Raw genomic sequence first — 14,560 nt, forward strand, 5'->3', positions numbered from 1 at the left:
GGGCAGCACTCAGCCGGTCGAAAGGCGGGAGCCGTCTGTTCCCAGGAGACGAAAAGGCCAAAGGGACATGTCCACGATGTTCTTTTTTACGACCTGTGATACCTTCGGGCGGATTGGTAATAAACGAGGCAAGAAGGCAGGGTGGTGAATTAAAATGCAAGATACAAGGGGAAAGAGCAGTGAGGAGCACTGGGTCGAGACTAAATCATCCTTCCTTCCGAATAGCACCATTCCTGGACGGTGTGTTTTAATGTGAATACGGCACCCCTTGCGTCTGCTTTCGTCGCAAACTCTCTTTCCCTCAGTAGCCTTCGAAAATTTGTTCTCCAGAGGAGAAATTCCGCGCATGCCCGGGTTTCCCCGTCCCGTCCGACCCCCCACCCACTTCTCCGCCGGAAAATCATGTGTCCAGGCGAGAGGGGCATAGACGGTGGATCGGGCGGGAAATCGGGCTTGGCGCTAACCCTCGCTTTACAATAGCAGCTTTAGAAAGCTGCATGCTGTTTCTTTCTGAAACTTCGATCTTCAGGTGATGGGCGTCGTCTGTCGAAGCACACATTAACCCGTGGTCAGGTCCGAAATAGGGTGATTCGGACTTTTCTGTAGCAACATTTCGAGTTCTTCGGAAGCACCCCGAAAAATTTTGCAGAAAAATGGAGGAAAAACACCCGGCGTCTTTAGAGCTCGGTTTGAAATTTGAAAAATGGTTGAGTTAACCGATATTTAGGTTATACGAGTCCGAATTAACGAGTCTTTACTGTCGAGGAATCGTTGGTACTGCTGATCGGGGCCCTCCGGAAGCACGAGCTGTGGAAGCGAGTGTCACGGGAGGGGCCTGTACTGCCACCCCCTCATAAGTTTTCTCTGTCTCCGACGGTCGGAGCTCAGCAAACAGCACCCATGGGTGAGCGGCAACCACGTTGCAGGGGCCGCAAAAATTTGTGAATTGGCACTGTCTGATGCCCTCACGTGAGAGATCAGGCCTGAAAAAAGTGAGACATTTTTGGATCAGAACAAAAACTCGCTGCCCCCGTTCCCTTCCTATTTTCCATAACCCACTCCCTTCTCCCTCTTCCCTTGCCCTTGAACCCAACCCTTTCCGCTGCGTCATAGGGGAGATCAGGGGGTCCCCGCGAGCCCGTACTCCTTGCTGTGGGTCGCTGAGTAGCTTTTACCCTTTATTTTATCTCCACCCTCGGGTGGTCCAAATTCCACTTGCCATTTGGCCGACTAATTTATTTTACGACGGGGTATAAACCGTTTGTACTTCGTGTGGTACCGATCGAGGCAGTTGATTTATATTCTTTCGTCTAGATAATTTACTCAATGTATTCCTGGCGTACTGCCTCTATCCCCGAGTTGTAATGTTTGCGATTTTGCCCAGGATATTTTTAATTTACTGTGCTCTTCAAGTGCTACTGCCAAAAATGAACTTTTGTGGATGTGCCTGTCGCTACAAGCAGCATAAATCTGACACTCTCGAGGCACATGTATCCGTCATTTGAGGCCCCGGACCCCCAGCTATGGCTCAGGGAACTCACCACCATTCCATTCTTGCATTTCACCTAGGAAATTCGGAAAACCTCAACCTCCGAGTTATATTCTTATACATCACGAAGTACCTTCATTTGCGCCAGAAGGCGTACTTTTGCCATAAAAAAAAACTGTACAGATGAGATCCTTATAGAGCACATATGTTATATTTAAGCATACTACCTACGGTGTTAATTTTTATTTTCTGTTTGGAAAGAACTCTGCCGTGGTAAACATTGTGCTCAAACTTCTACAACGCTCTTAAAGGTAGAAAAAAATATGGCTAAACTTTTGTGGTAATTTGTTTGGCAGGGTAATGCAGACGGCCTTTTAAAGCGGAGCTGTCTATGTTTCACTGTTTCGTCCATGAGCGCTGAAAATGCACTGCAGGAAAGCCAACTTTCGCTGACGATTACGATGATCGTGGAAGCGCCTCAAGGAAAAAAAAATGTTTTTCATGGTCGGAATCAAACCTGGGTCCCTCGCGTTATAAAGGCGACGTTTATCCGATTGCGCAATTCCGACACGGCCAAAGCGGTTTGGAATGGAATTGGAGAGGCGTGGGGTGTGTACGCGTGCGAACTTGGACAGAAAAATCAAGCACCCCTCCGTCTAACGACGGCGATGGTCGAGCGAAGCTTTCTTCGTGCGAAATCATATGGAGAAGGGTCGTAGTCAAAGTCGCTACGACCATAAGTCCGAACTGCGTGCGAGTCAAAGTCAAAGCTCAAAGAGTCAAAGTCCAAACCGTCTGCGAGAGACGAAGTCCAAACTCAGATGACAGCCAAAGAATCCCTAACGAGAAAGTTTCACTTTAAACGATCGTCGTCGTGAGACAGAGGGTTTCTTGGTGTTTTTAAATGGTAGCGCCTTTTGTTAAGAAGGTATGATGCCCGCTTCACATAAATGAAGTGCGGTTCATCTTTTTATCTTCACAGTAATCTTTGAACTAACGTAAAATTAGCATCAAGAACTAACTGGTTTATGCGTTTGTGGCTACATATGAGGTTGAGGAGAGAGGGAGCTTTACGCTGCTCAACCGATGTCGAGGTGGGCTTTGCTAAGTGCTTCTCACCCTTAATGCTGAGGCTGAGGTAAGATAGGGACAAGCGGTTAACGATTGAGATTATTTGAAAGCAGGTGGGGTTGTCTTAGATTGTCTGGAAGGGCTTTATACTTGTGTGTCCCTTCAATAAAAATTTTAGTTTTGGTTCAGCGCTTGTCCCGTGTTTCCCTCTCCTTTGTTCGGTCATTTGTGCGCTGCGAAGATGAGTCTGCCCATGCCCATCTGTCACTCGCCTCGGTCTTGCCCAGCCGCTCTATAGAGGGCAGAAGATCAGGGCTTGCGGCGTACATGAGGTAATTTTGGTTTGATCATTTTGTCTTTTCTACGTCGAATTCTTGCTCCCTTCAAAGCATGGTTGTTAGCGCAAGTAAATCAGACACTAGAAAGGAGGCACACGTTTTCTTTGTTTTGTTTTGTTTTGCGGAAGGAGGTATCAATTTTATCCCGGACTTTTTACTTGGCAGATGCGATAAACATGTCTTCTCTCCTCCTTTCACAGTCAGAGCCGAAATTTCCGTTCACCCTTTCGCTTCTATCCTTTTTTTACATTAAAGTTACACATCGCTGTACTGTGGTGGGTTTTACCTTATAACTACCGACTTTACATCCTCATAGACGGAAGGAAAGAAAATACAGTACATGAAAGGCGGTTATGGTTGGCTGCCCTGCAAATGGGGAGAGATAAGAAGGGACTGAAAGAGAAAGAAGGGGTATACGCGTAGAAAGGGGGGGGGGGTAATGAGGAGCGAAAAAAGTAAGGGGTGGCGGTAAATACAAAGATAAAGCCATGGACAAAATTAAGGCATAAAACAACGCCTTCTTACGGTGTCGTAATCATGGCTGAACATTACTGTAAATACATAGCCGTTAAATTTCTGTTTCTGGGTAATGTGCAATGCAATTAGTTACTTTCATTTGCGATCGGGTATAACCAAGAAACGTTTTTGTTCACTACAACGGCTACGGCCAAAAGACAAGCACAGAAGCAAACACTGAATGACGCGATCGTTTCTGCCGCCTTGACTTGAGCGTTTCCTTTTTCTAAGCTCACGAACATGCCCTGGGCACGTATTTTCTTTTACTGAAAAGCTTACTATAGTTGAGTCGTAATTCCCAGTACAGCGCCATACCGACTGGTCCCCTGGGCATAGCGAACTTTGAGTGCACACTCGTGATTCGCACAGGCCTCGCCAGCTGCTCGCTAACGCATGCTTCGGCAAACCGACGGCTGCCGCCGGTGACAGGCGCTGTATTGCCTCGCGCGCCAGGAATGATCTATGGCCTTTACCAAGCGCGCAAGAATTCCGATAGAGGGTGGGACTACAGGTATCGTGCTCTCCCCCCACGAGTCCATTGTGTCACTAGGGCCAGCGGTCACCGCCCACGCCCGCAATTTCCGTCGCGCCTCGAGGTGCGTAAAATGCGAAGGGCAAGTCGTATCGTAACGTGCCCTTGGGAAATCGCGGCGAGAAGTTCTGGCGGAATCAAGAGGGTCCTCATTTCCGCTTCTCGGGGGGAAGGCGATGCGTGCGCGATTTTGCCCCAAAACTCAGACATCCGGCTCCGAAGCAGCGAAAGGTGGTTGAAGCGCTTTTATTTCCTTCCTTTCTTTCGCTTCTCGTACTTCTTTAAAACATTTTGCTTAGCCGCTTTCTTTTGTGCCACAAGTTCTTCCAAAGCCAGGCGCTATCACGGTCCGGCTGCTTGATCCGGAAGTTGAAGATTGAATGCATCACTCTTGCCTGTTGTTAAATAGGGTGCTCGCAATGCTGCTGAGTCCCTAAGCGCAAAATCAGGTGCTTAGAAAAACATCATCCAAATCCGACTGATGTGTCTGTATTCACTCGTATCAGACGCTGACTACGTTTGTGTGTATAAGAAAATGCACGCTGTACTCGTCACGATTATAAGGTACTGTTATTTTAAGTATTTGAGTGAGTTCCTGCAGTTTACATTTGCTTCTGCGCGTGCCATAACAACGCATTCAAGGCGAAGCAAGCTTAATTTTATTTATTTGATTTTTCTGAGTAACTGCTTGACGCACTCATCATATAAATGCAGCAATCAGCAGCTTGACTACGCTCAGGAGCCGTTGTACACGGCAGCAACAGACGCATATTCTGGTACATGTTCCATAAGTATTGACAACAGTGCTGAACAAAATAAACATTTGCCCTCTAAAGGCTGAATATGTATAAAAGCAACGTTCTAGTTCTACAATACACACTTCGTACTTTCCCACATATTTCCCGCAGCGTCTTGTCTGGTCGGCGCGCAACACATGATCCCTGGTAGTTAGCTAATACCGCTAACAAATGCGAACTCATTTATAATGACTTTTCTGGATCTTTGATTGTGCACTGTGGTGTATTCCTCTGATGTTTACTTACTAAATGGCGTCTTGACCCTTCGCAATAGCTCAGTGAATAAGGAATTGTCCTGCTCACACCAAAGGTGCAGGTTCGATTGCCTGCAGCGTTGGCTGCTTTTCGGATGGAGGCGAGAAACGAAAACGTCTGTGCACACAAGACATTGAAATGCCTCACAAAAACCGCCTTGACTTAAATTATCATTGTGTAAACTTCATCGGCATTTTTTTTTCGGATGGGTAGCCTCGCATTCGCTGTGTGGATTATTATTACAAGCGCTTATGGCTGCTTAAAATTACTAAGTGTCAAAAATTCAACAGCACATAATCGCCTACTGCAATTCCAATTACAATGAAATTTACTTTTTGTCGATTATGAAAACAAAATATTGCAACAGCCTTTGTTTGTGTGCTATGCAGTCAGAATTTGCCATTTTTAACGGTGACTGACTTCTATACGCAGTATTTTTCTGGCTTCAGATTGCGTTGTAAACATGTCTAAGTGTTGAAATTTCAAGCTCGTGCAATATATACACAGGTTCATACTGCTTATGATTTGGGATTATCAAAAAGCATTCGTGCGCCAGGAATACCCTATGGGGACTCAGGGACTCGGTTGTCGCTCTCGCCCCCACAGGCGCGAAGACGAAAAATATTTCATTTTATTAGATTGATTTTCCTAAATAACCACTCGAAGAGCTCCTTATCTAAATGAACAGGCGAATGTTTAAGTATTTGTCATCATAAAGGCCTCGGCAGGAGATTAAGTACACAGTTATCAGCTAATCCGCAAAAGCTGCAAACGTTAACGGGACGCAGAGCATACACCTCGTGCCAGCGGATTACGCGCATTCTTACAAAAGAACTCCGACTGATTCCCGTACGTTTCGGTTTTCTTTCCAGAGCCTGGCTTTAATTGAGGCAAACCTGCTTCCCGATTCAGGAATGCCCTGGAATTTCAGGTAACGTGATCTTTAAAATGTACTCTCAAGAAAGCTGTAGTCAGTTGTTAGTTGTTACAGTTTTCCAACAGTTGAATCATTTTTCGAGTTCGCGGGTAACAATAACTCACTAAATTAGTTCGCCCGGCGAGTGCCTCAACTAAAATGCTTGTTACTGGGGACAAACCACAGGCGCTGCTCTCCAGAGGGCCTCAACTCCGTGCTCTTGCGCTTCGAGGACGGCAAGCTGGAGTCGCAGTTCCGGAACCAGCCGGACGCAGGATTCCCTCAGTGCGTCGTCGGCTCGGCTCTCCTCTTCGCATCCATCGTCATTGTGCAGCTTCTGACTCTCCAGCTGTAAGCCGGCCAGTTTCTGCTCAAATGCGCAACACTAATGCCCAGGGTTTGATGACGCACCGTTATTTGCATATCTCGGTTCTGCTCCTCTGCCCTGATTGCTGCTTTTACCTGAGTGAGCTCAGGTAAAACCCTTGAACGCTTGAAGATTCCCGTCCAGATGCATGCGTGAAGCGTTTTAATGAAGCGTGCGTACGTTCGGGAAAAGAATGTGCCGGCATTTCACGCCTTCGATGGCTGTCCATGGTAACCAAGAGAGAGCGTTGATGTAGGCAATGTCGTTCAGTCAGAATTTGAATACAGTGAACTAGAATAGTTCACTCTAATTTGAAGCTGCTCAATCAAGGTCATTGACAGAAAAAATAGCACGCGAGCAAGAAAACGCGCTTCTAGGCAACACCCAAAATTGTCGGTGTGGGGCGCTGCAGGCGGGAGCGTTCGGAGCGCGTCGTCTGCTACCGTGCATTACCAAACGGCGCTTCCCCCGCTCGGGCGCTACCATTCGCATCCGCCTTAGTGAAACGACTGTCAATTGTACCCGTGACCATGTAGGCTACAACCTTGAAGATTCGTGTCCCGGGTGTAAAAAGCAGGCCACGGTATGAATTTGGTCAGGCGCCAAGAATGAAGTCAGCGTCGCAACTGCAACGGAAAGAAATTGAACGTAATTAGTAGTCTTGAAGAGTACTAAAAATAAAGAAATAATTAGATAACCAATGAGATAAATAATTACATAGACAATAAAAGAATAATTAGACAAACAGGACGGTTACGATGAGAGAAAGTACGCTTAAGCAAAAAACGGGTGTAAATTTCGGAATGAGCTTTACGATTTGTTTGCACAACTTTTCAGCCTTATAGGTAGCCCAGACTTTCCAGGAGATACAAAATTTAGCGGAACTCTTCAGTAGTATATGTGTATTTTAATGCACAAAAGCATGGAAGTGCCAAGCAAATTAAGTGGCAAAGTATCATGACGGACTGTTTTTTTTTTTTTTTTGTTTTTTTTGCAATGCGTGAGAGCAATAGATGGGGCATGTCGGGAAAAATTTTGCGGCGTCGATCCCTCAGCACTGAACGAAAGGAGAACAGAGAACGACGCACAGCGTGTGTTTATTACGTGTATTCAGCATGTCGTCGCTAATTACTTGGACCAAGGTATAAAAAAAAGACCAATCGCGTTAGGAAAATCGGTCCAACTGCGTTTTGCCGCTCATGAGGCCATGTTCAGACTACCGACGTAACAGCGATATGGTGAGCTTTGGACGTCAAAAAAAACGGTGTGTCACGCAGTTCGGTTTGCTGAGACCCGAAATGACGTCGTTCTTTAAGATATCACGACAGTTGCGGCAACAGTCTGAACCGGCCTTACGTGTACTTACAGCCAGTGTTCTTTAAGAGCGGAGCTGTTTAACCGGCCTAAGTAGTTGAACGCGAACAGAAAACCTCCAATTGGAAAGAAAAAAGCGCTTGGAGTGGTGAGACCGAACCTGGGTCCATCGCGTTGTGAAACCGGCGTCTATCCTATTGAGCTATCATCGCATTCCGGGCGCACAGTATTATTTCCGTTGGGTTACTCCTTTTGAACAGCCGTGTCGCCAGCGAAGGGGGGGAGGGGCCGCCGGCTCTGCTGTTTCTCCAGCCTTGCACCACTAGTGCAAGCTCCCCGAACTTTTTTTTTTTTGCGCCAGTACTGAAAATTAGTTAGGTAATTACTCTCAATTAGAAAACTTCTTGAGCACTAATTTAATGAGTCAGGTGTAAATTAGAAACTTGTGCGGCGCCTCGAAAACTCTCCAAACCAGAAAAGTTCTTCGCCATTGAATCTGCGTGTTCTTTTTTGGGACAATGAGGGGGGGGGGGGGGGGGAAGGGGGGGGGGACAATGAAATCTCGCGGTATTTGCGAACATCAACACACACATGCGCCTCCCAACTTGCACGCTCCTGCCCGAACTCGTACACTTGCTCCCGTGCAGCAATTTTTGTCCGCTGCGTGCTGCTGAAAACACCGTGTTTGATAGTTACGCGTCGAGGTTGCCAGCACATTCAGTCATGCTCGTGCTTTACAGCAGATACCTGCTCCGGTGTTTCTTTCCGCCTAAGATTAATACAACAGACCCAATCTTCCATTCGCGGAAGTTTACCCATTGTGAATGTCCTTAACGCTTATCTAGAGGTATGAAAGCACCAAGGACAAGCAGCTCGACAGAATATTTAAATAAATTACCGATCGTTTCAATTCTTGGCTGCTGGCAACGTAAATATTCAACCGTCTTTATCTTCCGCGCACTACCAACAACACACTGTGCGAGAATATGGCGCTAGCGTGCTCTCCTTTCTACCTTTCTGTCCCATTTCTCTTGCATATTCAGTGCGCCCATTGTGAATCCTCGCAAATACAATTGAACACTTTCCTTTCTTCACGACAGCTCCAGCAGAGAACTGCACAAAGCGTCGCTTTATTCCTAACGCACCGTTCGCTTCCGTGGAGTAGAAGGAACAAATTTAATCCCTCAAACGGCATGAAAACGAACGGGCCCCATTACGCCTACAGTTTTCGGTTTCGAGTGAATAAAAAAGAAACCCTCAAGAACACTTAAATGCTCCCTCCCCCCCCCCCCCCCCCCCCCCCAACAAGCACTTCATGCCTTACTCGCTAATTGGCTCGCAGAACTCTAGTATTCAGGCGCTTAAAGCACCGACAAAAGACGTCGCTGAAAGGAGAGCTCTTCTTTTTTATTTTGCCGCTATTCAACTTCTTTGCGCATATAAAATAATGGGGACCCTCAGGAAATGTGCATGCACATTCAGATTTTGTGCACGCGCTTGAAAGATTAGCTGCGTGTGCGTGTCGCCTCGCTCTCTTCTTTTGTACTCGTTAGGCGTAGTCGAAGCCACAGCGCTAGAGGAAAATATAAAAAGCTTCCGCATATGCACATACAAAAAGGCGAATCTGAGAGGTCCTTAGAAAGCCTAAAAAAAAAGAAAAGAAAACGACAAGACTCAACAAGGTGCTCCGCAAAAGGGTTGCGGGTTCACTTTCATTTTTATCAAGCACATTTGTTATGCCCGTGTTGTCGGACACGGAAATAAACACATTAATTGCCATAAACGCGTAATGTATCATTTTCCAAATCTCGTCTTGCTAAACGATAAATAAGTTCCTATTAAGTAATGAAAAGGTCATCCTCACCATCATCAGCCTATCTACGCCCACAGCAGGGTAAAGGCCTCTCCCATAGATCTCCAATTACCCCGGTCCTGTGCCAACTGTGACCAATTTATCCCCGCAAACTTCTTGATATCATCTACCCACCTAACTTTCCGCCGCCCCCCTTTATCTTGCCTTAGCATTACATGCCCTGTCCAAGCCCATTTCTTCTTAATTTCTACTAATATGTCCTTAGCAGGCGTTTGTTCCCTGGCCCACTCCACTCTCTTCTTGTCCCTTAATGTTAAACCTATCATTTTCCGTTCCATTGCTCGCTGAGTCGTCCTCAATTTAAGTTGAACCCTCTTAGTGAGCCTCCAAGTTTCTGCCCCGTAGGTGAGTACCGGTAAGATGCCGCTGTCATACACTTTCTTCTTCGCGGGCAATGGTAGGCTGCTGTTCATTATCTGAGAATGCCTGCCGAATCAAATCCACCCATTCTTATCCTTATAATTATCTCTGCCTCATGGTTGGGATCCGGGGTCACAACTTGGCCTAAGTAGGTATATTCGCTCACCATTTCCACTGCCTCGCCACCTATCTCAAACCGCTGAGCTCTCCCGAGGTTATTAAGCATTAATTCAGTTTTCTGCATATATTTTCAGGCTCACGATTCTACTGTGCTTGTCCAGTGCGGTAATCAGGCTTTGCAATTCGTTCCCCCGAGTTACTTAGAAAGGCAACGTCATCAGCAAATCTGAGGTTACTGAGGTATTCTCCCTTCAGATTCAGATTGTTTATTTTTCACCAAAACAATAACTCTTATGCCCACCTTTTGCCATTCCAATGTTCTAAATACCTCTTGTAAACACGCTGTGGAACATTGGAGGGATTGTGTCTCCTTGTCTAGCGCCCTTCCTCATAGGTATTTTACTGCTCTCCTTATGGAGGATGATGGTAGCTGTGGAGCCATTGTAAAGATGAAATGAAGCGGTAACGAAAAGGTAAAGATACGTAAGTTAAATCCTACGGCTGTCGTAATATACGTGTGAGGATGAAGCATTTTATTGTGTTCTCGCTCTCTGCATATTGTCCTGAATATTTTGCGGTGTTAATAACGGTAATGCTGTTTTTGTTGTTCAGGAGTCAGTGCAAAAATACTCGCTTGTAAACCTAGTTCGGTACACACTTTTTTATTGGCGACTCTGTTGGTGCTCCTTGGGAATTCAGTGTAAGAATAATAGAGAGTTTTAGCAGTCCGTCCGTTCCGTAACGTACGTTGCTACCGGGTTGACCGGGGCCCGTCTGGGCACTTGGGCATTCGTCAAGGTAGGGGGATTAGTTCCGCCGGCCTGCCTTCGCCATGTCCGCGCCTCCTCGCCCTTCCTCCTCGCCCTTTCCCGCGCGCAGGCGCAGACCGGTCCCGGTAAACCCGGTAACAACGTAACGAACGGAACGGACGGACTGCTAAAACTTTTTACGACAACCACTCAACTGATCTCGTTAGAAATTTTATCATTTCAAGCGAAAATTAAAGCTTCTTGTCTCATACGTAGGCTTGTTTGTTTTACGGTTTTCTCTTTATTTTTTTAAATCGGGGGGGGGGGGGGGGGGGGGGGGGATCGGGTGCTATTTTTCAAACTGATAATCGGGGAGAAATTGTTTTTTTTTTTGTGAAACCATTTTGAAATTCGTGTTTTTCGGGTTAAATCTACAGATGTACAAAGAAACAGACTCAGTTTATTTTATCATTAGTTATCACAAGCTTCTTAACTCTACAGAGTTAAATTGTTAAAATTGGCGTTTGTTTCAAGCTGGCAATTAATCGGGGGAAGATATCAGGGTTTTCTGGCAATTCCTTTCCGAAATTTGTCCTTTGTTTCGAAATAGATCAGTAGTGATGACAGTAAAGAGCACTGATAACTTAAAGAAATGAAACATTTTATTGAAAAGAAGCTGGTAATCGATTTTTTACACATCCTTGTTTACATACCTTATCATCCGCATGCTCAACATGTCGGTCTCCATTCGGGACCTGTCCTAGAGCACTGCACGGGCCTGATTTTAAGGCCCGAGCCCGCCCCGAGCCCGCTTTGTGAAGTCCGAGCCCGACCCGGGCCCGTAACACCGAGCCCGGGCCCGGCCCGGGCCCGGGCATTTATAAGTGAGCCTAGCCCGGGCCCGGCCCGGGCCCATCGTCTCAAGCCCAGGCCCGGCCCGGGCCCGTCGTCTCAAGCCCAGGCCCGGCCCGGGCCCGTCGTCTCAAGCCCACGCCCAGCCCGGGCACGGTCTTTTTTTTTTTTTTTTTTGAGCCTACGGAGGGCCCGCATGTGTGTGATCAGGCCTGGTCTTAGACGTTGAAGAAAATTAGTTTATTATATTTGGTCGAGTGTCTTCTTAGCCGGAAATCAGACGGAGCATCTAGTCTGTACAAGCACGCCCTGAATTGTAACGCAAAAAAAGGGGTTTTAAAGTACACGTGGTTTAGCTCACACCGTCTGCAGTTCACGCCACATGGGCGTAATAATAGCTCGTATTCTTACACGAGAGACACCATCACCTTTGATGACCAGACTCTTGGCAACTTCGTGGGGTTGTTTCGGTCACAAGTTGGTATTAATGAAATTTCTTGCTCGCCATTTGAATCCACGAGTATGTGCGTGCGTTGAAATATTTTCCCTGGAGTGGTTGTTAAGCGGTGGCGCTTCTCTAGCACGCGAGTTTGATTTCCAGCCACAGAAGCCGCATTTAGATTGGTTCGACATCTAAAACACACGTACATACATAGACATAGGTGCACAGCTCCAGGGTGGCTTAATTAATTCCTTCCCCTCTAGGGCATTCCTTGTAACCGTATCTTTGATATGTTATACACCCAAATATAAAATCTTGATGCAGTACATGAAATGTCATTAAAGTTACAGTATAGTGACTATCAGCCCTAGCAAAACACGTTTTTAAAACAATGTGTACAACTAACAGCAAGAAGCGCGTAAAAGTAAACTCAGAATATTCAATTTTATGCTCTTTTCTACACTTCACGTCGGAACTATTAAGGGCCAGGCCTATGAATTCAAGCCCGAGCCCGGCCCGGGCCCATGGCGTTGAGCCCGAGCCCGGCCCGGGCCCGCGGCACTGAGCCCGAGCCCAGCCCGGGCCCGCGGCACTGAGCCCGGGCCCGCCCCGGGCCCGCCGATAACCGACTTCGGGCGGCCCGGCCCGGCCCGCGGGCCGGGTCGGGCCCGGGCTTTCGGGCCGGCCCGGGCCCGTGCAGTGCTCTAACCTGTCCCCTCGTTGAGGGTATCTCAGGTGGGCGAAGGTTCTCTCGACATCACAGGTTCCACTAGCTAGGCACAGCAATAAGAGCGCAGCCTTTCCCAGCCTGGGGTAGCGAGCGCTAGAGTCATGCTAATACTCAATGAGTTCAAAAGCTGTGTTTGGGGGGCTTGCTTCTGGCAAGTACTGGTTGAGAGCGGCGGACCGTCAGCCCACGCTTGAGAAGATCGCTACTTTGAAAAGGACCATTCGGGGAGAAATCGGGGTTCTGGGTGTAAAAATAGGGCAAAATCAGGTTTTACCCGAAAACAAACAACCCTACTCATGCGTGGCAGTATTTATAGAGAATTGTTTTTTTTTTGTAGTAGCACAAATTGCAAAAATCTTCTGAGATTCCAACTGCTGTATGGCTGTTGGCCAAATGAAACAAGACAAAAGAGTTAGTTATTTTGGTAGTCAAGAAAAACCATTTTTGAGCCTATTTTGACTATTTTACATCCTATATTAGATGACATCCATAAAAGCTTCATTAATACTCTTCTTCTTGAGATAATGTGCACGCAGACTGCAGGATGTTCAAATGTTTTTGCAGCTTCTTAAGAGCGCTAATGCACTGACTCTTCAGCGCGAGATCATGGGTTCGATAGAAGACCTGGGAAGAACAGGTGCTGTCGAAACATATTTGTGACAGTTGTGGGGATCCTGACGCCCTAGCCATTGCGCGATCACTGGGTTTGTGTCATTACGCGGCGCTCTTCCCCTCTCTCCTCCAAAATTCCGGCTCGTCTTGGCGCCACTGCGTAGAGCCGAGCCGTCTCTCAAACTCTTGCGTGAGGTGAAGCCTGCAGAGACCGTTGCGGCGATAAAACACTGTCACGCAGCGGGCGCTCCGCCCTGGTAGCGGAGCTAACCTCACCTCATTGGTCCGTTTGAACGATGCCCGAACCCGACTCTCGCCGGGGACGCGAACGCGGGGGTCCGTTCGGGTGAGACGCTTCCAGGACGCCGAAGGCGTTGGCCGAAGGTATGTGACGCTTTCTTTACCAGCCGGCTGCAACTCTGTTGCGCCGGCGAAAGCCCACCAGCCCTTCCGGCTGCGGCCCGTGCCTAAGGCTGCTCCCGTTGCCCCTACGCTTGCATATAGGAAGGCCGTACCTACCACTCGACGATCACGCCGTGCGGTACGCGCCTGTGAGCGAATGGGGCCCGTCTCCCTCGCTGCTGCGAGCCGATCTGGCCAGCACGGCGATGCGCGCGCGCACAACGTGCGCGCACCCCGGAATTTGCCCTGACTGAAGAGCCCACTGGCTTTGCGCCGACGACGCGCACACTTACCGTATAATGCGGAATATAGGTCGAGGCGGAATATAGGTCGACCCCCTTACCTTGTAGCCAAAAAATGAAAAAAAAAATAATTAGTTACGAACCATTGTTTTATTGAGACTATAACTTGTTTCATCTCAGATTACTCATTTAAAACTGTCTGAAGTATCGTCGGACGACTGCTTCTGGCTCGCTGTCGCCCACACAGCAAGTCGTCCTCGGTGCAGTCCAGGGAATTGCTTATGCAGCACTTAAACACTCGCAAGACGATGTCATCGTGAAGTGAGCGCAAAGCATGGCACATTCGTGTGCAGAACGGAGCAATAGCCAGTCTGTGCAGGCGGTCAGCAAACATCTTGGGGTATCCATTCGTAGAGACATCGCACGACGCTAGCGGACAAAATTTGCCCCTTTGTACAGCAGCACAGGTGCACAGAGCAGCACCCATGTAATGAGGCCTTTTGAGCGTTGCATACCGAGAGCTGCCCCTTCAGCTAACGCTGCTAGCAACACTTCTTTTGGCGATACCGAACTGGCACAAAGC

General features: G+C 47.6%; 1 protein-coding gene across 1 annotated transcript in view; it reads left to right on the forward strand.

Annotated features, from left to right (window-relative positions):
• Window positions 1-14,560, forward strand: part of Ac76e (adenylate cyclase type 2 Ac76E) — a 597,242-nt gene that overhangs the window by 556,793 nt on the left and 25,889 nt on the right. Inside the window, exons 11-12 of the mRNA XM_077687138.1 lie at window positions 5,871-5,929; window positions 6,101-6,265. Of these exons, the coding sequence (XP_077543264.1) occupies window positions 5,871-5,929; window positions 6,101-6,265 (224 nt within the window). The remainder of the gene's footprint in view (window positions 1-5,870; window positions 5,930-6,100; window positions 6,266-14,560) is intronic.

This window comes from Haemaphysalis longicornis, unplaced genomic scaffold (assembly GCF_048455015.1).
Source record: "Haemaphysalis longicornis isolate Haplotype H1 unplaced genomic scaffold, Haemaphysalis longicornis Haplotype H1 scaffold_1, whole genome shotgun sequence".
NCBI classification, from domain to species: Eukaryota; Metazoa; Arthropoda; class Arachnida; order Ixodida; family Ixodidae; genus Haemaphysalis; species Haemaphysalis longicornis.